General features: G+C 41.5%; 1 protein-coding gene across 2 annotated transcripts in view; it reads left to right on the top strand.

Moving 5' to 3' along the window:
* Positions 1–21,928, top strand: part of LOC308320768 (rho guanine nucleotide exchange factor TIAM1-like) — a 53,012-nt gene extending 31,084 nt beyond the window's left edge. For both annotated transcript variants that reach the window (XM_080771429.1, XM_080771430.1), the window contains exons 7-27: positions 832–1,017; positions 1,906–2,052; positions 3,041–3,115; positions 5,272–5,442; positions 5,839–5,943; positions 6,425–6,506; positions 6,919–7,005; positions 7,551–7,763; positions 8,191–8,291; positions 15,651–15,836; positions 16,717–16,785; positions 17,057–17,182; positions 17,294–17,402; positions 17,706–17,885; positions 18,460–18,578; positions 18,686–18,794; positions 19,016–19,074; positions 19,290–19,401; positions 19,569–19,656; positions 19,777–19,949; positions 20,290–21,928. In XM_080771429.1, coding sequence (XP_080627555.1) covers positions 832–1,017; positions 1,906–2,052; positions 3,041–3,115; positions 5,272–5,442; positions 5,839–5,943; positions 6,425–6,506; positions 6,919–7,005; positions 7,551–7,763; positions 8,191–8,291; positions 15,651–15,836; positions 16,717–16,785; positions 17,057–17,182; positions 17,294–17,402; positions 17,706–17,885; positions 18,460–18,578; positions 18,686–18,794; positions 19,016–19,074; positions 19,290–19,401; positions 19,569–19,656; positions 19,777–19,949; positions 20,290–20,762 — 2,970 coding nt within the window. In that variant the 3' untranslated portion in view covers positions 20,763–21,928. The remainder of the gene's footprint in view (positions 1–831; positions 1,018–1,905; positions 2,053–3,040; positions 3,116–5,271; positions 5,443–5,838; positions 5,944–6,424; positions 6,507–6,918; positions 7,006–7,550; positions 7,764–8,190; positions 8,292–15,650; positions 15,837–16,716; positions 16,786–17,056; positions 17,183–17,293; positions 17,403–17,705; positions 17,886–18,459; positions 18,579–18,685; positions 18,795–19,015; positions 19,075–19,289; positions 19,402–19,568; positions 19,657–19,776; positions 19,950–20,289) is intronic.
* The last annotated feature ends 2,988 nt before the right edge of the window (positions 21,929–24,916 follow it).

Here is a 24,916-nt window from a genome sequence, read left to right as displayed (position 1 = left end):
GCATGGGCATGGCTGCTCTAGTTGACTACATCACATTACATAATGTGAATATGTCCCGATGTTGGCACTGGTCGCATTCATCCTGCCATCTTCTCAATTAATTGCAAAGGCTCATATTGTTGTTCACTGGACTGTTTGCATGAAAAGAGATCAAATGGCCATTGTCCTGTTGGTAGTGCCTGGCTGGAGCAGTCTGTTTGGCAGTGTCAAGTTTCACATTGTGAAGACCTGAATGGAAGCAGGGTCTGCTCCTTAGGGACTGGGACCATTTCAGCTCTCTATCTGCCAGTAGAATATTTAGCATTGTTTCTGTGCGGTCTCTGGGCTACTTGGCAGTGATACAGAATCCTCTGCCATGTTGCTAGACGCCCCTTCCAAAGACTAGCGCAGGACCATGACAGGGTGGGGGCACCCCAATGAATAACCTCAATGTCCCGCTCTACTGCCCCTGTAAACACCAAGCCATTAGGCACAGAGTGCAGGTTGGCAGTTCTTTGAGTATACTGGTGACAGAGTCTCTGACAACGCAGAAAAGGCACCATCTTGACATGGAGGTCATGGATAAAAGGCAGAACAAGCGACACACGTGCGTGCGCAGCCGCACACACACACACACACACACACACACACACACACACACACACACACACACACACACACACACACACACACACACACACACACACACACACACACACACACACACACACACACACACACACACACACACACACACACACACCTTTACTAAACCTGTGATATGGGCTCCAACCTGCATGTGGTTTAGGGATGACTAATTAACTGTTTCTTTTTGTTCCTCCCATCCAACAGATCTTCTTGTGGGAGCAGAACCTGGAGCAATTTCACATGGATCTGTTCCGCTTCAGATGCTACCTGGCCAGCCTGCAGGGAGGAGAGCTGCCCAACCCTAAGCGCCTGCTGGCCTTCGCTTCCCGCCCCACCAAGCTGGCTATGGGACGTCTGGGCATATTCTCTGTCTCCTCCTTCCATGCATTGGTAAACGTCCTCTTTTTTCCATTTAATTATGGACAAAAATATATATAACCCTCGGTCCAATATACCTTGGAACCATGCATAGGTTGGTACCTCTCTTGAGAGGAAATTGGTTTAGAAATGAATCAGTGCTGTGTCAAGGTGTGGTTTGACTACTGCTATTTTAGAGTCTGGGCCAATATGTAGGGCACGTGTTTGGAAAGGTTTGTTTACAAGGGATGTCCTCCTCCACAGTGCTGAGGTGATAGAAGTAAGCACAGCAGCACAACATTGGAGAGTAGTGCTGGCAGATCTATAAGGTCCTTTTTTTCATCTATCCTGCCACCTACGCAGCAGACTAGTGCAGAGCAGGTGGTTGACAGCAGGATGGAATGTAATTAAGTCATTTATCACAGGAATAATCCTTCCGTCTGCTCCCTGCATCAATTTCTCTTTCTTTCTTTATCGCTCTTATTTTTTTGCTATTTGTTATTCCACTTAACTCTTTAAGTGCCACATTTTACTGACCAAATACTGACTTTAACTAGCCTAAAACTGTCATGTTGTGTACAAGTCAGCATGGGTAGGATTGTTACATTGGCACATTAGGCAGTGTGAACCATTATGCTCTACTAATATACTTGATATTTCTCTTTTTAGTTTTTACGTTTGATTTAAACTGCATGCCATGCCTTAGAGTAGACTGAGATGCACTCAGTGCCGATCTAAAATCTATTTATTCAGCAAAAAATTGTCAAAATGTTGAGAATTGCATAAAATAACTGAATTTGACGTTGAATGTGAACACTATAGGGGTGGCAATTGCCATCCCCTGGAACCCCAAATCACACCCGCACCTCTGTAATGTTACAAGATGTAATATATGATGGTTTCCTCTGTGCTGTGTTAAAGGTGGCTGCTCGCACGGAGAGCGCGGTGAGACGACGTACACAGGCCACATCACGTTGCAACAGCAAGCGTAAAAGCCGGTTCTCGTCCCTCTGGGGACTGGATACTACCTCAAAGAAGAAGACGAAAGCCTACCCCACTATCAACCAGGTCTGCAATTAAACTAAATTTGGAACATATCACTACGTGTTGTCTTCTTCTGTCGTATGTCCTTAGACCTTCAGCTCCGTTGCAGCAAGCCAGTCCAGTGTGTCATTGTCTAGGACTCTAGGTCAATTAACCCACGGTCACCGGTGGCCGGTATATGGGGCAGCTGGTCAGCACGTGTTCCACAGTCTGTAATGGGTCCCCACATTCGCAATGGGGTCTGTGAGACCCCATTTCTGCATGGCTGCAGCAAAACGTCCGACACCTGTCCTCAAGGTTGAGGGTTGTCCACTCCTTGCGGGGGAGGTGCTGGCCAGGAACACATGTGGGATCCTCGATGTAGTGGTGAAGCCTGGATGGTTCTGCTGCCTTCCACTGGTCCCTCCATCTCGCCTTCACCCAGGAAGCCTTGGAGGTGTCGGCTGGTGTTGTGCGGAGCAGTTCCTGGGCCTGTGTGGCAAAAGGGTGACGGGACTTGAGGCGCGTGTGCTGTGGTGTCTCCGTGATGACCTTGTGGAGGAGGTGGGATTCGCTAAACCGTGCCTTCTGAGCAAGGGCTAGTGTGGCCGCCTCTCGCCTGACCTCTGCAAGGGCGATTCCAGCAAGTACTGGCAGTTGGTTGGTTGGGGTGGCTCGTAGGCATCCGGAGACAGTCCGTATAGGCGCTGTTGAGGGCAGCGTCCAGCTTTTGGACATGGGGGCTACGGCTCCAGACTGGGGCACAGTACTCAGCGGTGGGGAACACCGGGTGGAGATGTGCAGCGTCTTCGTGGAGGCTCCCCACGTGGTTCCGGCTAGACGCCGTATCAGTGCTGCACAGGCGCTGGTTAAGACTGAATATACTACGTGTTGTGATCTTGTAAATCTCAACATTTTCAGCCAAATGTTCGCCCCAGAATAGGGACGCTAGGGTTCAAGTGGTTAAACTGTAAAGTCTATCTCTCAAAGCACATAATTGTTTCCTTTGTGTTACCTTCTGTTTCTTCCACAGGTCTTTGCTGATGGAGATGAGCCAGTGAAAAAACCGATAGAGGGCATGTATGTTGATGCTGCCAAGGAATCCATGGTAAGTCAGCATCATTCTTCCATACGGTTTGGTGCCAAGCTGACGCTGAGGCGTATAGTAGGTGAGACCACAGATGGAGCTTTAAGCAGGTTTTTGGCCAACATTGATGTCAGTGAAATATTGGTCTTGAAGAATCAACAGAGCAGCTGGCCAAGAAGTTACAACTATGATGGATAGCTGGGAGCAATGAAGGTCTCTCTTTTAAAGTCTTCTTCTCCCTTAAAGCAAAACACAAAAATGAGATGTGTCCATTCAAGAAAAAGAAAAAGAGTAAAGCAAAAGTGGAGAAAACCTTTGACACATTGATGATAGTGATGACAAAGTTGTCCCAGTGGTGACACTAGCAGACATATAGTAGAGGGCTACTGCAGGAAAGTTATTAACCACTTCAACACAATATACTTCATTGTCCCCCAGGACCCCTATACTAGACCCCTTCTTTTTTTACCTTACACTAAATCTCTCAGAAAATAGCCGATCTGCAAGCTCACAACCTCCAATGAAGTTCCGATGGAACACAACTGTAGCATTATGTTGATTGAACCCAGACAAGACTGAGCTTCTCTTCTTCCCAGCTAAGTCCTGCCCTATGCGGGAGCTAACTATCTCCATAGACAACGCCCTGGTAACGTCTGTCCCAACAGCCAGGAATCTTGGTGTTGTCCTGGACAGTCAGCTCTCGTTCAAAACTCACATCACAGCTGTCACTCGATCCTGTAGGTTCACACTCTATAACATACGACGAATTAGACCGTTCCTCACCCAGGAATCAGCCCAGCTCCTAATCCAGACAACAGTCTTGTCAAAACTTGACTATTGTAACTCCCTCCTTACTGGCCTACCAGCATGTGCACTTAAGCCTCTCCAGCTGATCCAAAATGCTGCAGCTCGCTTGGTCTTCAACCAGCCAAAATTCTCACATGTCTCCCCCCTGCTTCGCTCCCTCCACTGGCTCCCGGTCGCTGCCCGCACAGAATACAAAACTCTGATGCTGGCATTCAAAGCAACCAAAGGTATGGCTCCCCCATATCTTGCAAGTATGATCGAACCCTACAAACCCTCCCGCTCACTCAGATCAGCCAACGCAGGGAAGCTGGAAGTACCCTCACTAAAAACGCCGGGACAACGCTCCACACGTCCCAAGCTCTTCTCCCTTCTGGCTCCAAAACTGTGGAATGCACTTCCCATTGCAGTCAGAACTGCAGCATCACTCCCAATCTTCCGCCGTAGTCTGAAAACCCACCTTTTCAGACTCCATCATGGCCCATAGCACTTACCCCACCCCCTTAGATAGCAATTCTGTAGACTTAGATAGCATTTGATACAGACTTATAGCATGTTATGTAGACAGCATAAGTGCATTGTATGTAGTCATAGCACGTCATAGTACATAATGTGTAGCATAGTAGTATAGATGTATAGCTTATATGTATAGTTTCATTATAGATATTCCACTGTTACTTTCTTAGCTTACGCATGTTTCATGATAAATGTCTTTATGTGATGTATTCCCATGCTTTTTTGTTCTTGCTTAATGTAAGTCGCTCTGGATTAAGAGAGTCTGCTAAATGCCTAAATTGTAAAAAAATGTAAATTGTAAATTGTAATTGATGGATTGAATATTTTATTGATCATTTAAAAGTACAGCAATATGACACAATTAGAGAAAGTGCTCCTCAGAGCACAGGTCTCCACCAGGTCAGGAACGTTTGTAATGTGTAGGAGTAGAAAATAGAAGAAAATGTGCATGCAAAGTTTCACAGCAATTGGACGTTGTGTCCATGATTTGAGCCATTTCGTTCAAAACGGTCCACATTTGCAAACTTTTATGTTAATCTTAGCCAACCACAATAAAATATAGAAAAATCACACACGTTATAAAAGGTTGGTGGAAATTGCACACTGTGTCAATGTTTATTTTGTTAAAAAATTGACCAATTCTGCAAACTTTGGAAGGCAATATGGAAAGTCGGACAGATCTGTGTTGATTACATGACTGTAGTCCATGATATTGATATTGTAATGAATGAGCCCGGCTGGAAAGTGTCCAACCCATGGGGAGAGGGCAGGGCTTAGCTAAAGGGTCTATTATGCTAACAGGCAGCTAGCAGCAAAAAAAGAGTTAAGACTGAATATACTTTTCTTTTTTTTTCTAGAAAAATGATGAAGGAACAGCAAAAAGCCTTCAAAGACCCAGTACAGAAAGTGATATCTGGGTCCCTGACCACCTTACTCCTTCCTGGGTGTGTTTGCCAAATGACCAGCCTGTACTAACGATCATCCAGCCGGGGGAGTCTGCACTCTGTGCCCTGGAAACGATCTGCAAGGTAATACGCCAAGTGTCATCTATCCTGTGGATCATGTTTCACCTACGAGAAGATACAGCAGATCTGGACCTTTCCTGTCCTAATTACAAGCTTAAATTAATGCTGATTCCATGGTATGATAGGCTAAACTGGTGTGATTACATATAAACATCTTAATAAAATAAATGGCATGTGGTTATAACTAAGTGTGAAGTAATTGGTTGACTCTTTAAAGTATCAAACATGTAAAATTCATCATGACATCTTGTTAAGAGACTATTTTGCAGCGTATACATCTTTATTGTCATGGCTGGGATGCATTGTAAATATTTGTTTTCAGAATAAAATAAATAGGCTAATTAAGCTACTGTCAAAAGTGTTAAAAATACCAATTCCCTTTTCCTCACTTTTTCACAGGCTCACGATCTTGATCCCACCAAGCACTATTTGCGACTGAAGTTCCTCATTGAAAATCAAGTGCAATTCTACATCCCCAAACCAGAGGAGGATGTGTGTGACTTGGTATGCATTAATTCAGATCGTCTCTTGTCTTATCTCCAACTGTCACTCGACAGGGGTGGGGTTGAATGGGTGCTGGGTGCAGACATTTAACAGACGCTATCACGCTTTTGATGTGCATTCCCCACAAGCCCTGATTTATACTTAGTTGTGCGCCAGTGTCATATGCCTAAAATAGCTGATCTACAAGCTGATCTACAAGCTTGTAGATCGTTACAACAACCAGTGTCATGAATTCTAAGAAATCTCTGGAATGATTTTGACGGAGCATGATGTGTTTCAGCCGGGACAGTGATTCACGTGATTTCCAATGGTACTTCCAGCTTCTCCAAATACAGACTGTGCGAAATCTCTGTGTGCATTCCTAACTTGTATCGTTCCGTAGTAACAGAATGCCAAAAGAAAACAGTTCATACGTGATTAAACAAGAGTTGGGAAGAACATGTTGTTTTTTTGTTATAATGAATGTATTTTCTGTTTACAGCTTTACAAGGAGATTGAGCTCTGTTCCAAAATAACAAAAGTCATCCAGTTTGACCGCGATGAATCCTGCATGATTGGTTATGGTATGAGCACTTTTTGAGAATTGCATGAATGCACATAGAATTCCACTTTCTGATAAATTACTCTTACTTACATTAATACATTTTGATTACATTTTGTTTTTTGAGAAATGATATGCACAAATATCCTAACAGCCAGAATCAAGAAGCTCTATGTATACAAGTCAACATTTTGTTTTATGTTATGTTAACCCAGTTAGGTTTTACGCAATTCAGTTGATTTCTATTTTTATTAGACAAATTGGCCATATTCAAATGGTAGCAATTTTACTCTCTGGGCCCTCTCCCCAAGTATGATGTTAGAGCAAAATGGCCACTGTGTGAATATGGTATATTGCCATGAAAGCTGTAAAAATCTCCCTGATTTATATAATAGGTTGCCCTTCAATTCCTCTGATCTGTGTTCCTCCTCCAGGTTTCTCTATTTCGGTGGTGGAGGAGGATGGAGTTCAGCAGCTTTACATCACTGATGTGAAGGCGGGCGGACTAGCCTTCGCCAAAGGTTGGTTGACCTAAATTACTAAGAGCTTTTTCTGTAACATGTCCCATTCTGCGCAAAAGAGAAACAAGCTTTTCAGAATTGACATGCAGTCAATACAGAAGTCTTATGGTTTCACTAATGTACTGTATGTGTATTCAGAACGCTGCAGCCCTCAAGAAGCTTTGTTTTGAATTCTGTTGTGATATTTCTAGGACAGCTACAACGAAGGAGAACATTTGCCCGGAAATGTAAAACATTAACCGTTGCATTTCACTGTCAGCACCAGACTCACCATCTTTTACTGTTATTCAGCATAATGTCATACTGGGAGAATTCCATGTCAAAATAGAAATGCAACCGCCAGATGTGTGTACATATGTAGGAAACCAATAACTGAACTCAAATTCATAATAACTGCTGGAATATAACATACTGTTTTTAATAAATATCATTGGGTTGGGTTGCTTTCACTGTGTTCAGAGTTTAGGCTTAATGCAGTCTGATTATACCTCATTGGTAGCTATACATTGTTATTCAAGTGTGACTAATCCAACACCACTGTACAGGCCTCAATGCAGGGGATGAAATACTGCAGCTCAATGGAAAGGACTCTCACTCCCTCAACTTCTCCGACATGAAAACAGCATTCTCCCAAGCCTTGCTGGCCTTGACTGTCAACACTCTGCCTTCAGTAGAGCGGCGTCAGCTCTGCTTCCTGCCTCCACGGAGGTCAGATGTAGAGGATGACCTCTACACTGACATTTTCTCCCAAAGTCAAGGTACGGAACAAAAATAATTAAGATACATCATCTTCACTGACTTTTATTTTATTTATTTATTTTTTATGGACGGACAGACATTAGGCTGACAGGAAACGGGGAGAGAGATGGGGGGGAGACATGCAGTAAAGGCCGTTGGGATTGGGAGTCGAACCCGCAGCACACTGCCAGACTGGATTACCAGCCAAGGTGCCTGGAGCGCTGAGCCACGGCCCAGGCATCTTCACTGACATTCATATTATATCAAAACTTCTTTATTTTAACAGACCTGCTTGAAGATGGCATTCAAAGGGATTTATATCTTTGCTGTTTCTTTCAGGCATCGATAAGATGTGTCTCAGAAGAAAACATTGCCTTTAAAAGCAGAGGATATTAGGGAGAGTTGGCTGGTTGAAAGCTCCTTATTGTTTTGTTTTATTTTTAATAGAGGAAATCCTGGATGATGGGGTGGGACTGTTGCTGGAGAGCTCAGGAGATAGCCTGGACGATGATTCTGAGATCTTCAGTGAAGCTGATGATTGCCGAAAGGTAAGGGCATGACTTCATTACCCACTTTTGAGGACATTGTTTGTGTGGACATTGTTTTGATCTCAGCGTGTGCTGCATCTGATTTACCTCCAGTAAAGGTTTTCATTATATTTCTTATTTCTGTCATTGCCTTTGAAAACCTCCCACTCAGCTCTCTGTTATGATGAAAACTCCCTTCTGCTATGTAGCCTACTTATTTAGTCTTTGCTGGGGTTGTAGAACAGTGTAGGTACGTATATTTAGAACAGTCAGATTCTAACCCCAACCTCTTACACTGTACCTGCATCAGCGTGTTAGCTGTAGAGGTCAACTTTAGACATGAGTCACATGACTCTCTGAAGTCCATGCACATTTTCAGATTGATCAGGCTAATTTAATGATATAGTAGACTGGCCTCCTGTACCTCCTATCACATTTCCCTGCTCTTGACTATAGTACACATTTGACGAAGTCAGCTTTTATATTATTAGTATGCTTCAAGGTGGCTGTTGTACTTGTATCTCATGCATATTTATGGTGAAAATATGCATGTGAACTCTGAACACTCCAAAATGAATAATAGATATACATGCATTCACAATCACAAATTAAAATGACAAAGTGTTTGCTGTCAAATTAAAACAGATCAACTCAATGCCATGGCTAACAAGATCAGAGATGTTGCCTAAGCCATGCAAAGAGAGCCTCAGAGAGAGGGGGGAAAACATGCTGAATGAAATGAAAGAAACAAGGTTTTCTTGTCATGGCAACTGGCAGACCGATGGTCAATTGAAAGCATTTGAAAGACCTCCTCTTCAAGAGGTCCTATCAAAGCTCCGGCAAAGATTATTCTGCTCAAATGATGAACTGGCAACAAAGCTAGTGTTTTATTGGTACATCTGTTAAAAGTTAGCGTCTTTAATAAACTGTTCAAATAACGTGCAACATTTAGTGACTAAATGTTTACTAAGATTCCATAACAACTAGCACAGACGTCTGACATCACTGCCTCTAGAGGGCGCCCCCCCCCCCCCCCCCCTGGATCGCAGCATTATTTCTTGTATTGAATTCCCATTGGAGAATCTTAGATGGCATCATAAGAACTGCATGCCAAAAATAAACAAACCACACTGGCGATTTTACTCATATGGATATGAAGCACCGGTGAAAAAGTACAAATTTACACAAACGCTATTAAATGTAACCGACACAGTGACATACCAGACCAAATTGCCTGACAAAAAATAACACCGTGATCCGGGGATATTGGGAGTGACTCTGTCAGGACTTAGGTATTCTATTATATTTGGTAATTGAATAGAGGCCATACTATAGAAATATGTTAGGGAAAACTATTTGTCCTAACAATGCAGATGCAGTTTCATAAATTTGTTTTAGTATGTTGTGATTAGAAAAATGAATCACATCAGAGAGCTCTAACATTGGAGCCATTAAAAGTAGCCATATAAAGTAGATTATTGGTCTGCTAGTCATAATAGTGTAATTGCCGTTTTAATTACACAAATCTGTACATATAAAATAAGGTTGAAAGTGCTCCTTTAAGTAAATTAACCAGTAAAACACCCTGAGGGCGAGAAGAGGTCGCGCTGAAACAACAGAGCTTCTTAATATGGCACAGTTGAGAAGCAGGAGTTAAACTATGAATCTGGTGTCAGTGAGGCCGGATGTAGAGTTGCTGGCCGGCTCCATATATGCCGATCTAGTAGTCAAACCATGTATGGCTATCTAGGGTTTGATGAGGTCAGTGTTGTGATCTTCATATATGGAGATCCAGGTGATGATAATCAGCTCCACATATGGAGACCAGGGTTCATGGCCATATATAGCATGTCTTGAGTGTAGAGGGTTTGAATATTTGGAGACCATATATGGACCATATATGGACCGTGTCACGATGCGTGACAGACTGACAACCTTCAGGAGCGTGTCATGAGGTGTCGTGATCTTCATATATGGTCACGACTCACGAGGCGTGATGTCACGAGGCATGATGGACTGACAACCATAATGGAATCGTGAGTGACGGAGCGACGGCGGGTTTTTCATAGTAATCTTTGACCATTACTAGCCTGGCCCCAGCCCATAATCACTAGCCCATTAAAACAAAATATGTTCTGAATAATGTGAAATGAATAGTGAAATGAAATGAAAATTCTGAATGAATGTCAGGCTAGACCATTACAAGCACAAATATATCAATACTCTCACAATTAACTTGTGATACTTTATCCTAAAATGAAAGGGCTCATTTGAAACTGCTCTCATACAACCGACAGATGGTGTCTTGAGACAAAAAGATATGAAAATGTTGAATACATCAAGTCATTGAGACTATATAATGAACAAATAATGAACAAAATAAATACAGTAAACATGACTTTATTGAGTGCTGACTAGCACTGTGATAGTGAAATAAGTTAATCTAGTTTGATTCTATATTTGGGTTGGAGAAATTGCACACTTTGGCTAAAGTGTGAATCTAGACTCTAGAAGCTGGTGATAACTATATGACCCATGTTTGGGCTGTATCCCTGAAGAAGCCCATTCTTTGGCATTGGTGCAATTGTGAACTAATTTGTGGAGTTGGCCTGAAAAAAGTCTGCTAAGAGTGTGAATACTCTTACGGTATAGTCCTTTATTACACTGTTGGATGCTCGATTGTGATTGGTCAGTCAAGTATTTTCTTCTCAATCACAGACTAGTGTTCTGCCTCTGTTGATGTTGCTATGGAAACAAAAGCTAGCAAATCACTTTCAAATCAATATTTGAATCAATTTATTTTATTAAGGAAATTATTGATTAAATCAATAATGGATTTTATATTAACAAGTGCCTCACTGTATATTTTACTGCTTATTACAAACTAAATAATTGAGTTTGTATCAAGCAAAATACTGTGAGGCGCTGTATTTTTTTAAATATAAAATAAACCCCTTCATGGTGAATAATGTCTTCTGCCTCAGTCTTGCTTCACCCTGTTGGGATTTATGTTATAATAACAACCACATTATCTCTAATGCACAGGCCCTAACATTTGTACCTGTATACCTTCCTCATTCTGGTTATAAGTACAATTTTGAGTTAGTGCTAAAGCTCCCATATGTATTCTTTCTGTGTTTCCACTCATCTGCAGCCACATACGTAATTTACTTGCAGTGCAGCTCTCCCCATCACATCACTATACCCTCATACTTCACAAAGCTGCTTTATATTCCACTGCGGTGTGGCTCACCGAGCCACTCTGCTCCAGCGCAACCTTGAAGAGGAGGACTCCTCTCTCTCCTGTTCCTTTTCATCCCACTGCTCTCTCAGGACAGGAGGATTATCATGGCTCATTTACAGCACTGCTGGAGCTGGCCAGATTCCCCCCACCCACACACACACACACACTCGCTGTGTGAGAGAGCGGGCGAAATGGCTGAATATTAGCGACAGATTGGTCCAGCAGATTCGCGAAAGCGAAGGAGGCAGGTTGGAAGGTTAAATACTGGTTGGTGGTGTGGAGGAGGTTGAGAAGCATCGCTTTGGCTCTCATGCGTCCATTACGATCTGAGGAGTGTCTTCTCTCCATTTTAAAAGATCTTTTTTATCGCAAAAGGATGAGGTAGTGTCGAGGAGATGTGTTGGAGAGACGTAGCATAGAGGGTACTATCCCCGAGGCTGGAGTCTTGTTTATAGTCTGACACTTTGACTGGCATCCTGAATACTACAGTATGTCTGTCCTGAAGTGGAACAAGCACAGCAAGCGCTCCTCCGAGTCCATCTATGACATGCTTCATTTGGTGAGCTTGTTTTGTTGCATTCCTTGTTTGTGACTTTGACTTTGAGCTTGTTCTACTGCAGAATTGTAGTGTTTTTTTTTTGTTTTTTTTTAGTAGTGTGCTACAGTATACATTGGTGCATTTTCATGAATATGTTGTTACCTTATTACAGTAAGGCAAAGAAACAGGTATCCTATCACTTGTTTCACACATTTTCTTGGCCATGAGAATGTGAGTCATCAGTCATCACCACATAGCAGAACTGTCCCAATTATCACCAGAGCATGCTCCAAGATGATAAAATGCAATATTAGTTTTTATGTAAGTCTGAGAGAGTAATAATTTACATTACACAAGATTTTACAATGCAGCAGTCAAGTGTCAGAGGATGTGGCAACGTAGGCAAAGATCTCAGACTTATCTCTGGTTTTCACAGCATGGGAGACACATTTTCTCTTCCCTTCTGGCAAATATAATGTCCTGCTCTCCTTCAAAGCAGTGTTTTCTAATCATGCTTGCATCTTCATTCCATGACAGCCTCCTTTTTCTCAACTGATTCTTTTACTAATAAAGTGAGGTTGTTTTATTTGTCTGAGTCGGGTAGTTTTATTTTTCTCTCTATATATTGTCTTGGTTGCATGGCTGCCTATGCACAGCATGGGCATCCGATATGTTTATTCTTATTTGAAAATATTTTGTGCAAGAGACCCCCATACAATATATATATATATATATATATATATATATATATATATATATATATATATATATATATATATATATATATATATATGCTGTTGGTGATCCCATGGCCTTTATTCTAATACCATTCACTATGTGACTGGGTTATTTTATATTTATATAAAGCACATAGCTAGGTATATACATATTGTACCTGTATTATGTATTATACATAATATAAACATAGCAGTGTGGGGCCAGTGTGGGGCAATTTTGTGGTTCCACTGATCGAAAGCCCATTCATTGTTGTCTCCACCAGGCCGAAGGCATGGGGAGAGAGTTCGGCCTGGTGGAGAGAGTATGTTTTGCACTCTGTCCGTGTGCGAGTGTGTCCATCTATCCGTCTGTCTGTTAACAGCTAATCTCCGGCACCGGAGAAATTTTCAGAACGACCTGGAGGCTCCACCAGGAGGCTGACTTTCCAACAGGTGGAATTTAGCTAAACACATTTTTGGAACAAAATGCCTCGGAGCATGCAATTTACGTGAAACCCTTCACGGACTTTCCTACTAGCCTGAGGAATATATCCCACCCTTTTCACATTGGCCTGTTATAGCGCCACCAACAGGTGGATTTTAGCAAAACACGTTTTTGGAACAAAATTCCTCGGAGCGTGCAATTTACTTGAAATCTTTCACAGACTTTCCTACTAGGCTGAGGAATATATCCCACCCTTTTCACTTGGCCTGTTATAGCTCCACCAACAGGTGGATCAAATCATCCAATTGCCATCCAAGGCATAAGAAGAAATGTCACCACAACCTGACCTGCCCGAGGGGCACTTTTTCGAGTCGGAAATTAGATTTTCAAAGATATTTAATTATTTATATTAATTAAGCCTGACCACAAAACACTTGATTCTGTGTCTCACATAAAGACAACAGGACGTTATTGATAGCTAGGATATATTGAAGACCCATTATCTTTGTAATATGATTTTTAGCAATATTGACGTTTCCTGGAAGAGCTTGAAGAGAAATGGCCTCCTCTCTGTCATCTGTTCTCTCCCTAACATTAACATTGGTGTGAATACATGGCTGCTACTCTATAATGTAGACTCACTTTTTGTTCCCTTCAATTCCACATAAATCACAAGCCTTTCTCGTTCCTCTATTAGTGCTTTCACTCTAAGGTGATATAAGGAATCAAGGATTGGATGATAATGGTAACAGAGATGTGTTCATGTTGATACGTAACAAGTCAAAACATGGATAACTTTTTAAGCCCATGACGATTGGCCAAATGGTGGCGCTATAGCGCTCAATTTAAAATGCTAACTTTGAATGTGCATAGCTCATGAACCGTTTGACTGTTGGCAATGACACTTTGATACGTATCAAAGTGTTGACCGAACAACTTTCGTGTTCTGACTTTTGACCTCTCACCTTTAGATCACCCACCATTTTGAATTATATGAAAAACAGTGAATATGTATCTCCTCCCAGGATCTTTGATCAAAATGCACGAAAACTTCTACACGTGAACTTTGGACCTATACGGACAAGAAGTGTAGTACATTTCTTTTAAGTGAAAAAATTTAGTTTTTATGAGCCAATAAAAATTGCTGGTTTGTGAAAATTCTTCTTTTGCAACTTTTATGCTTTTGCAACTGTACAGTATGGTGAGGGTCATGACAAATAGCACTGAAAGCAGTCTTCCTCCAATAGGTCAAAGGGGGGCGCTATGGCTATCTTTTGAAAATGAAACCTTTGAACAGGCATAACTCATGCCTCGTTTGTCCACTTGTTCCTTGACTCATGGGGAACATATGTGCCACTTTGATCAGTAAACTCCGCCCTCAGATCTTCTGCCACTTTGAGCAGTTTAAAAAACACTTATACCTGATTTTCTGTTTTTTTTTAGCAATTTGCATGAAATGTTCGTCTCTGTGTAGCTCAGTCAGTAGAGCTCTTGCCTTTCGGACCACAAGGTTGTGTGTTCAAATCCGGGTACTGTCAACTCAGCTCGTGAGTGGTATTTATATGCATATTGTTCTTATTGCATATTGTCTTCTTTCTTGGTCTCGCCTTATCGCTGCTTGCTATATTGTTATTGTTGATATCGTTTTAGTTCTGTGTGTAGGCTGATGCTTATCGCAGTCTATTTTTGTTCAAAATAATAGTCCCAGTGCACATCAGAGCTGGTCTCCAAGGCAACTCGGATTGTACTGTATGGTGTGGACAGTGGACACTCTTATGAAAAAGCACGATTACTGATTACATGACATTACGCAGATGTCAGTGGAGGCATAGAGGGAGGAGCATGAAATGAAGGAAGAAGGCACTTGCTATGACAGACTGAAAATCGACCAAATTGGTCCACACCATTATAATTGTTTGAGCTTCCTTCCCTGAATAGTCATCAATTATAACATTGCTGTCGAGCAGAAACCTTGTATCTCCAATCTCCATATTTGAACTTGGAGATAGAAGATCTACAACACATTGCGATGTGATGCATTGTGAGCTTGTAGCCATTTTATTTCACAGCTGTTTTTGTAGTAGTTGTTTGTCTGTGGGTTTTATATCAAACCAATTAAATCAAGAGCTTGTGACTACGTAATAACTATGTTGGGTCCATCGCAACACCGTTTTATTTTCTCTATTTCTTCTCTGTTTCCTGAAAAGTAGCAGTTTTGGACATACAAGGTTTCCACTCAACAGCGATGATAAGGTTCATGTAGATGTGGTGATAGTGACATTTGCAAGTTTCTGTCAGAACAGCAGAGCAGTTGCTAACCAAGTGCTTACTGCCCTTATTTAACCATATTGGGATCTTCTTTTCATCAGCAAATTTGTGGTCCATATTTTATTCTGTTGCTTTAGCTTCCCCTTCTTTCTCTCTGTTCTCAATTCAGAGTACGGAGCAGGTCGCTGCTTTCTGCCGCAGTCTCCATGACATGAATCCCACCGAGTGTGTTTCCTCTTCGCCCAGCCCGGACTCACCGTTCCCGCCACCTGCCACCCCTCGACAACTCTCCGATGCAGACAAGCTCCGCAAAGTCATATGTGAACTGGTGGAAACCGAACGCACCTATGTCAAAGTCAGTATCAGTATAGTTGTGTGTGTGTGTGTGTGTGTGTGTGTGTGTGTGTGTGTGTGTGTGTGTGTGTGTGTGTGTGTGTGTGTGTGTGTGTGTGTGTGTGTGTGTGTGTGTGTGTGTGTGTGTGTGTGTGTGTGTGTGTGTGTGTGTGTGTGTGTGTGTGTGTGTGTGTGTGTGTGTGTGTGTGTGTGTGTGTGTGTGTGTGTGTGTGTGTGTGTGTGTGTGTGTGTGTGTGTGTGTGTGTGTGTGTGTGTGTGTGTGTGTGTGTGTGTGTGTGTGTGTGTGTGTGTGTGTGTGTGTGTGTGTGTGTGTGTGTGTGTGTGTGTGTGTGTGTGTGTGTGTGTGTGTGTGTGTGTGTCGGTCCATAGGGATATCCCTTTGGTCTAGTGGTTAAGATATTGGACTTTCATGCGGGAGACCCGATTTCAGGTGTTACATGCGTGTGCGTGAGTTCTATCCACGTACTGTGGGGTCATATAATGTATACACTATCTCCAATTCTCTGTATAATGACCCTCCATATTTATACCTCCATCCCAAGAGACATGGCAGGACACAGCTGCGTCCTTGACAGAATATTGCTTAATCTTATTCCATCCAGTATAAATGTGGATGGTTAGAATAACTGGATAACACAGGGTTTGACATGGGATAATGTCAATGCAGTGTATCATGTCATACAATTATACAATGATAACGCGGATGCATTAGTGTCAATTACCGGTAATCCGAATTTGTTGTAAAAAAGTGTTGTCATGCAAAAGGGGCCAAGGAGTTACCACAGCTATCCAATGAATAGTATTTATTTAACTCTAAGAGTGCACAAATTGTATTTGTAAACGAGCAACCCCATTTAATCATGATTTCACTTGTTTTGCAGGATCTTAACTGGCTCATTTCGAGGTACTTAACCCCGCTGCAGAAAGAGACATTCCTTATTCAGGATGAGGTATGTTAAATTGTGGCTGTACACCGTTGAGAAAGGGTTGTAAATGTGTTACATAATCATGTGGAGAGTTATTGTTGTGTACAAAGAGAGGAAACGTCAAGACTTCATTGTCTGTTTCAGCATCTGTATAACCAACACGATTTGTGTAGTAATGGGATTAGTAAAAAAAATGCAATTCAGAAAAGGCTAAATCTATTGTGAAATTATGATGTTGATTACGAGAAAAAATAATTAATTAGCTTTTATCTTCTTTTTTTCCCCTTCTCATTAGCTGGATGTTCTGTTTGGGAATCTGTCTGAAATGGTGGAATTCCAGGTAGAGTTTCTCAAGACACTGGAAGATGGCACCAGATTAGTTCCAGATCTGGAGAAGCTGGAGAGAGTAGATCAGTTTAAGGTATACTTTCTCTATGTACACCAGACTATATACGGTTGGTAAGGCATCTGGCCTTTTAAGGCTGCCTCTTGGAGCCATTGTTTGAATAACACCTCTTCCATCTTTTCACAGAAAATCCTTTTCTCCCTGGGAGGCTCTTTCCTGTACTATGCAGACCGCTTTAAGCTCTACAGCGCATTCTGCGCCAGCCACACCAAAGTCCCAAAGGTCCTCGTAAAGGGTGAGTAAATCAGGTCTATCTATGTAAGCAACCAGTTGAGTCCTATCTATTCATCAGCCCTCTGTTGTCTCTGACAAGGCTCCATAAATCCACACTTCAGAAATGTCAGCCAGCTAGTTTTCCATTTGTCCTCTGCATACTTTTAGCTGTGTAGCCCCCATGGCTAAAGAAACCTGTTATGTGCTATAATGTATAATGTACAGACTCAGTTCTGCTGTCTAGCAATACCCTCTTCCATAGTCCCTTGAGAATGCATAATTTGTTGGTGCACAATTTTAAATGTGTGTTCATTACTCACTCCAGCCAGGACGGATGCTAACTTCAAGGCCTTCCTAGATGAGCGCAACCCCAAGCAGCAGCACTCATCCACCTTGGAGTCGTACCTGATAAAACCCATCCAGAGGGTCCTTAAGTACCCCCTATTGCTCCGGGAGTTGTACTCGCTCACAGACCCAGACAGTGAGGAACACTACCACCTGGACGGTGAGACCTATAGCCACATGGCTCAACTGATCTGACATCTGTTATTAACAGAGGGCCACTAGCAGGCCTCATTTGAGAAGATTAATTAATTTTGACAACAGAGCATTTCTGTGAAACTGCACACATAGTGTAATTGGTGAACTCTTTAATTCAGTGGTTCCCAAAGTGGGGTCCGGGGACCCCCAGGGGTACCTGAGGGAGTTCCAGGGGGTCCCCAGCTAAATGATAGTTTGGAACCAAATGGACCCTTATGGGTCTGTAACTCAGAGAGTGTACAAATGGTTTCATTTGTTCCATTGGTTCCATTTGTTAAAATAACATTGATTTTACAATATAAATTGGGGGTCCCAGAGATATAAATACCATTAAATGGGGGTCCGTAGACTAATGCATGTCAAACTGGGGGTCGGTTGAGAATCACTGCTAGAGCCGTATAAACTTCTCTTATGGCGGTTCCCTGGCATATCTTTTCAAATGGGGGGTCCGTGGGATGATTAGTGTCAATTTGGGGGTCCTTGACATGAAAAAGTTTGGGAACCACTGCTTTAATTGTCTTCTAACTGGTCTGTTGCAGTTGCCATGAAAGCCATGAACAAGGTCGCCAGCCACATCAATGAGATGCAGAAGATCCATGAGGAGTTTGGGGCAGTGTTTGACCTGCTCATCACTGAGCAGAGTGGTGATAAGAAAGAGGTACGCCGGAGGAACTCTACTCTACTACTCTACTCCTGAAATCAGCTGTTTATAAAAGTGTATAATGGACTGATGGTGGCGGTATGTGTGTTTGGTGCATATGGCAGGTTGCTGATCTGTCCATGGGTGACCTGCTTCTTCACACCAGCCTGGCATGGATCAACCCACCCACCTCCCTGGGGAAATGGAAGAAAGAGCCTCAGCTCGCCACATTTGGTATGTCTTTGAAGGACATTAGCTTGACTGACATCATAATGATTAGGTTATATCAATGTTATTAATTCAACGCTGATACCCAGTCCCCACTATTCTATCCATGTAGAATCACCATTCTATCCATGTAGAATGGTTGGAGGGTGTCTCTGAAAAGCTCCTCATGGTCGCTGGTGGGTAATCCTATTTAATTGGGTTGTTTTTGTTTCGTTTTTCATTTGCAGTGTTCAAAACAGCAGTGGTCTTTGTCTGTAAGGAAGGTTCCAAACATAAGAAGAAGATGGTAGGTTCAAGTAGTCCTCCACAAGTCATGAGAATAACAAAGCCAGCCCACAATTACGTCACACTTAACCGTGGGCTGTTTTCTGAACCACATTCAGATTATGTAATTATATAAGCTCACTTCGCCCATTTTTCCTTCTCCTGTAAATCTCTGACAATAATTTGTGATTGCTGTGTTTGAGCATGTATCTAATATCACTGTATAATTGCTTATAGGGTGGCTCCCATCGAGTCTCACTCTCGGGATCTTCTGAAGAGAAAGACCCATTCCGATTTAGTCACATGATTTCAACTGATGCCCTTCAGGTCCGAGCCTTGGCCAATGCTGGTAAGTGATTGATTGAGCAGTGGTATTTTCAAATATTGATTTTGTAATGTTCTGTACTTTGCTGCCCGAGTATTTTGATGATATTTTCAATGATTACAATTTAACATCATTGAGTGCTCGATATATGAGGTTATGACTCATGACTTGAGTATTCATTGTTCCCTCAGATGGCGAGGGCACTGCAGTATGCGTAATAGTCCATACCAAGTCCGAGTCCGAGGGAAGGCCAGAGAGAACATTCCAGCTGTGTTGTAGGTAAGGGCCTCCTCTGTAATGACTTTCCACTGGACCTTGAAGTTCTTTTCCCTACAGGTGAAGCCTTGACAGCCGACAACTCTTGATGGTAATAAATTATGCCTTACTCTTTCCCCTCAGTTCACCAGAGAGCAGAAAGGACTTTCTGAAGACTGTCCATTCCATCTTGAGGGAAAAACACCGGCGGCTACTTTTAAAGACCGAAAGCTTACCTCTCAACCAGCAATATGTGCCCTTCGGAGGAAAACGCCTATTTGCCCTCAAAGGGGCCCGTCCGGCCATAAACAGAGCAGGTAAATCTGGTGCATCAGGGGATTGCTTCAGGTGTATTATTTCTATATATCGTTGCTGTCTGGAATTTTAATAATTCAGTGCTATCGAACAGCCTTTAATTCTGTGTGTTGGTTAAAAAAATGAACCAATGGAAATTAGTAAAAAGTGCTTTGGACAAAACCTATTAACTCCATGGACCCTCAAACTGTCTGCTAAAGCAACTCCAAAGTCACAACACCAACTTTGATGAGGCAGCATTGCTTTGTTTTTTAGTTTTTTATATGTATGATGACAGTTAAACGTCAAGTAAAATGTCATAACCATGACCGTCCTAGTGACCTCCTGTGTTTGGCTTTACAGTGTCCGTTCCGGCCAGGACTCTCGGGAGGAGGAAGCTTGTACGTAATCGCTTCACCATCGACACCGACATTGTGTTTGATGGTGAGCCTGAGCAGGACCTCACTTCACCTCAGGAACCGCACGGACAACAGCAACAACAGACTGAGCTATCAGGGGACACAGACCGCTGGGTAGAAGAACAGTTCGATCTAGAAGAGTACGAGGACCAGGAAGAGGTGAAGGAGACTGACATCCTGAGTGACGACGACGACTTCTGCCAATTAACCAAAAGGCCATCCATTGAGCCTAACCTGGAGGGCCCCATCATGGCTCTTTCCCTTGACACTGATGAAAAAAGAGGGGATGAGGATCCAGAGTCTCTCCAGTGTCCCCTCACTGGCGGGAGTGTGGAGGACCAAGGCAATCCTAGGGACGGGGCAGAAATCTGGGTACGCAGGGAGGATTCAGATGCCCCCCCAGATGGTGGCACATAAATACAAAGCTAAATAACACAAGCAGAGGGATAGTGCCTGACAAGCTTTATATAGGCTTCATAAAATGAAAGACATGAACTCATGAAATCCCCACTAACAATGCATGAGCATTGATATGTATCGCACAGCTATTAAAAGATGTATCCTCATGAATTATGTTGAATGCTTTTTGTACAGATCATGGGTGGAGCAATACAGGAAATCCAGAGTGAGGGATGTTTATTCCAATGAGTTGCTATTAGTTTGAGACCAGTTGTAAGCTTTGAGAGATGGACTTACGGTACAATCATGAAATCTAATCAATTGTTTTGATTAGCATGGTTTGCACATATAGGCAGCTTTCTGGGGTTCTGCCTGCTGTTGCCAAATGTTGGTATTGTGATCATTAATCCTTCTGTGTGTGTGACTCAGATATATTATCATAGTTAAGGGCTGTATATAATTTTAATTTGTCCTTCAAGATTTAGAATAATGCTATGACATGGTGCAGTTTAGTTAAGTCATGCAAAGTTGACTGTACATTTGTACATGACAATACACTGATATGTTTTTGGAGTACATTTGGTTATGTACAATACAGGATTAAGTTGTCTTGTTTTTCAAATGGAAAGCTACCTACCCTGTAAATATTATTATTTTATATCTGTTCTTTTATTATATAGAATAGCACAAATGTGTTATATTCCCCTCCTCACAGAGGCTAAGCGATATGAATTTGTTTTAACTTAACAGAATCCTGTTTTACTTGAAGTTATGTTTACTGTGGGGTTTTTTTCTTCTTTTTTTTTTTTACTGTGAAATCATTTTGTCCAATACCATGCCATGTAATGACCATTTAAAGAACACACTGTTATTCATTATTAACACTTTACATGTTTGCTCTGTTGAAGAGACCTTGCACATCATCTACTACATAGAATGTCACCAAGAAATGTTTTTATTTATTCATATTCATCACTAAGTCAATTTCATCTGTGAATCACCACACCAGATAGTAGCTTTTGTTTTGTTTGTCCCATCAAGAAAGTCCAAATTTGCTGAAGCAATCAAGGCGAATGAATAGTGAAAGAAATCATCCTTGTAAAAATGACCCATTGTGCTAAGACTGCATTTTTATTACTGTGTGTGTGTGTGTGTGTGTGTGTGTGTGTGTGTGTGTGTGTGTGTGTGTGTGTGTGTGTGTGTGTGTGTGTGTGTGTATGTATGTATATAGGAGAAATGTATTGATATCATAATAAATACACTTGTTTCCTACTTGAAATTCACTACTCTCTTCTATATGATGTACTCATACTGTATACAATATAAATGATGTACTGCAGTGATACTCAACCTCAGGCCCGCGGGCCACATCAGGCCCGCGGGACCATTATGACTGGCCCACCAATGAAAATCTAAAAAAAAGAAGAAAAAAAAATCTGGAAAATGAAATAAAAATAAATAAATCTGAATGAAGTTATCTTTAATTACATTATTATAAGTAATACTATTAGAGTTGTACTATTACTCGAACGAAAATAAATGCTTGGGGGGGGGGGGGAGATGCAATGCAAATGAAAGACATATACTGTGTATCCCTATTCCCTGACATAATTTTATAGCTAAACGGACAGAATTCTATTTTATTTGAATGATGAAACCCAGCTGCCATTAATAGTTGGAAATGGAAATGGAAATTGCGGAAATTGCGGAAATGGTGGAAATGGAAATTGCGGAAATGCGGAAATGGAAATTGCGGAAATTGCGGAAATGGTAATTGCGGAAATTGCGGAAATGATGGAAATTGCGGAAATTGCGGAAATGGAAATTGAGGAAATTGCGGAAATGGAAATTGCGGAAATTGCGAAAATGGAAATTGCTCTTCACTTATAGCTATCTATTTTCAGGTAGATTGTTTTATTTTACTCAGTCAGCCATATCACTACTCATTTTTTTTTCATGAAAAAGGTCATAGCTGGGTAATCTATTTTCAGGCAAATTGTGTTTATTGTATTTTATTTTACTCAGCCATAACAAATACTCATAGACAGACAGACAGCTACTCATGGACAATTGGACAGGCAGGAAGGCAGACAGCTACTCATAGACAGGCAGACAGACAGCTACTCATGGACAATTACTAATTAGGCAGGCAGGCAGACAGCTACTCATAGACAGGCAGACAGACAGCTACTCATGGACAATTAGACAGGCAGGCAGACAGCTACTCAGACAGGCAGACAGACAGCTACTCATGGACAATTGGACAGGCAGGCAGGCAGACAGACAGCTACTCATAGACAGGCAGGCAGACAGCTACTCATTGACAGACAGACAAATAACTACTCATGGACAGACAGACAGACAGGCAGGCAGGCAGGCAAAGAGCTACTCATGTTATGTTATTATGTTATTATAACAGCTACTCATGTTATGTGCAATAATTTGTGCAGTTATGGAAACAGCTCTTTGTGTTTATGCAAGAAAATGTAACACATTTATTTATTTACATATTGTGTGAATGCACATTGTACTTTGATACATTTTGCGAAAATAAAGCAATTGAAAGAGAGAAGTTATCAAGTATCATTAATGTCGTAATTTTATCTACTGGCCCCTGGCCCAAACTACATCTCCCAGAATGCAGCAGCAAGATGGCTGTTACTTGATTAGGAGCACCTTAAATAAAAGGAATGGAGGTTCAGTCATTCTCAAAAAACAAACAGATGCAAACAGCAAAGACTACTCTTGGGTTCTACCTCCAAAGACGCCAATGGTCGGTGATGTTGTATTGTTTTATTTACACTGTGTAATGTATGCACTGCAGTACTCTTAGTTGTGGTTAAAATCAGGCTAATTGTGAATAGTAGGTTAAACTGTTTCCGTTTGAACACATTAACACTGCAGTATTGCCTTCATTTCTGTTTGACAAGTTTAAAAGTATAACTTTACAAAATAAAATGTGGACAATTTCATGTTAAAGGTTTAAAATGCCTTGTTCAATTAGAGCTGATCTACAAGCTTAAAGTTCAGCTATTTTCTTTAACTAAAATGCTAGATGTTTACTTAACTTGAATCATTTATCCAAGCTTAAAGGGTAAAGTAATTTGAAAAATATACATTGTTTAAAATGTAGACTTTAAGTTAATTTAAGACATTTACACTGTAAATGTCTTAAACATGTTAACACTTGTTAAAACATTTAATTTAAGAATGGTTAAAAAGAGAACCTGTTTTGAAAGGATTATCATTTGTTTGGCAATGTTGTTAATCTTTGTTTCTTTGTGTTTGAACTTTGAAGGTTTTCAACCTAACTGAAACGACCAGCCAATCACCAATGAAGCCAATACTGAGCTAAAGTTGGAAAAGAAAATCACTGGATTGAGTTGGAAATTTGAGTTGAGTCCTTTTATGTCCTTTGGAATGGAACAGAGATGACTTTACAGTGCTTGTAGATAAGCTATTTTTACTATTTTAGAAATTGTGTTAAAGTATGAATCCACTTTAAATTAAGTGGCAGATGTTTTATTGGTAAATAAATGTCGCAAAGTGAACCAATATCTCTTTTTTGCTGTGGGCTTTTGACCATTAATATACCATATAGTCTTTGGCTTTACTTGGCTAAAATTCTTCTTTGTTTCTTTGAAGATGGATATGCGATACCCCATGTCCCCACCCATATCCGGTAAGGTGAACCCAGAGTAATCTAGTAAGAGTAATGACACTCCCGTTGACTCTCATTGTAACGATGGAATGTGGAAGTGCTCATTCTATCTCAATGGAATAGTTCCAGCCATAGGAGCAATGTTTGGAACTATAGCCCATAGGCACCCGCTTTGCGGCAAAGCGTGTCACCACTCTTTACTAGATTACTCTTGGTGAACCCATGTTGACAGATTTATTGTAACAATAGAGCATAGCAGTGGGTGTGGTTTTCTGGACCCACTGAAAAATCGGCCATTCATTTTTCCCATAGAGATTCACAAAAATATCTATCAATTATTGTAAGTTCGGACAACGACGATTATGAAAGAATGGAATTGTTCTTATGTGTTGTGAACTTTCCAACGACATATCAAATTCAGCTGCTCCATCTTTCAATCTAGCCATGTTCAGCTTGTATCCATTGGCCTGTTCCCACTGAAATTCTCCATGGCCACTCTCAACTTGTATCT

The sequence above is a fragment of the Protomyctophum bolini genome (assembly GCF_963924005.1).
Source record: "Protomyctophum bolini genome assembly, chromosome: 9".
NCBI classification, from domain to species: Eukaryota; Metazoa; Chordata; class Actinopteri; order Myctophiformes; family Myctophidae; genus Protomyctophum; species Protomyctophum bolini.
The sequence above is the reverse complement of the archived record's forward strand: the minus strand, read 5'-3'. Positions and strand labels throughout refer to the sequence as shown.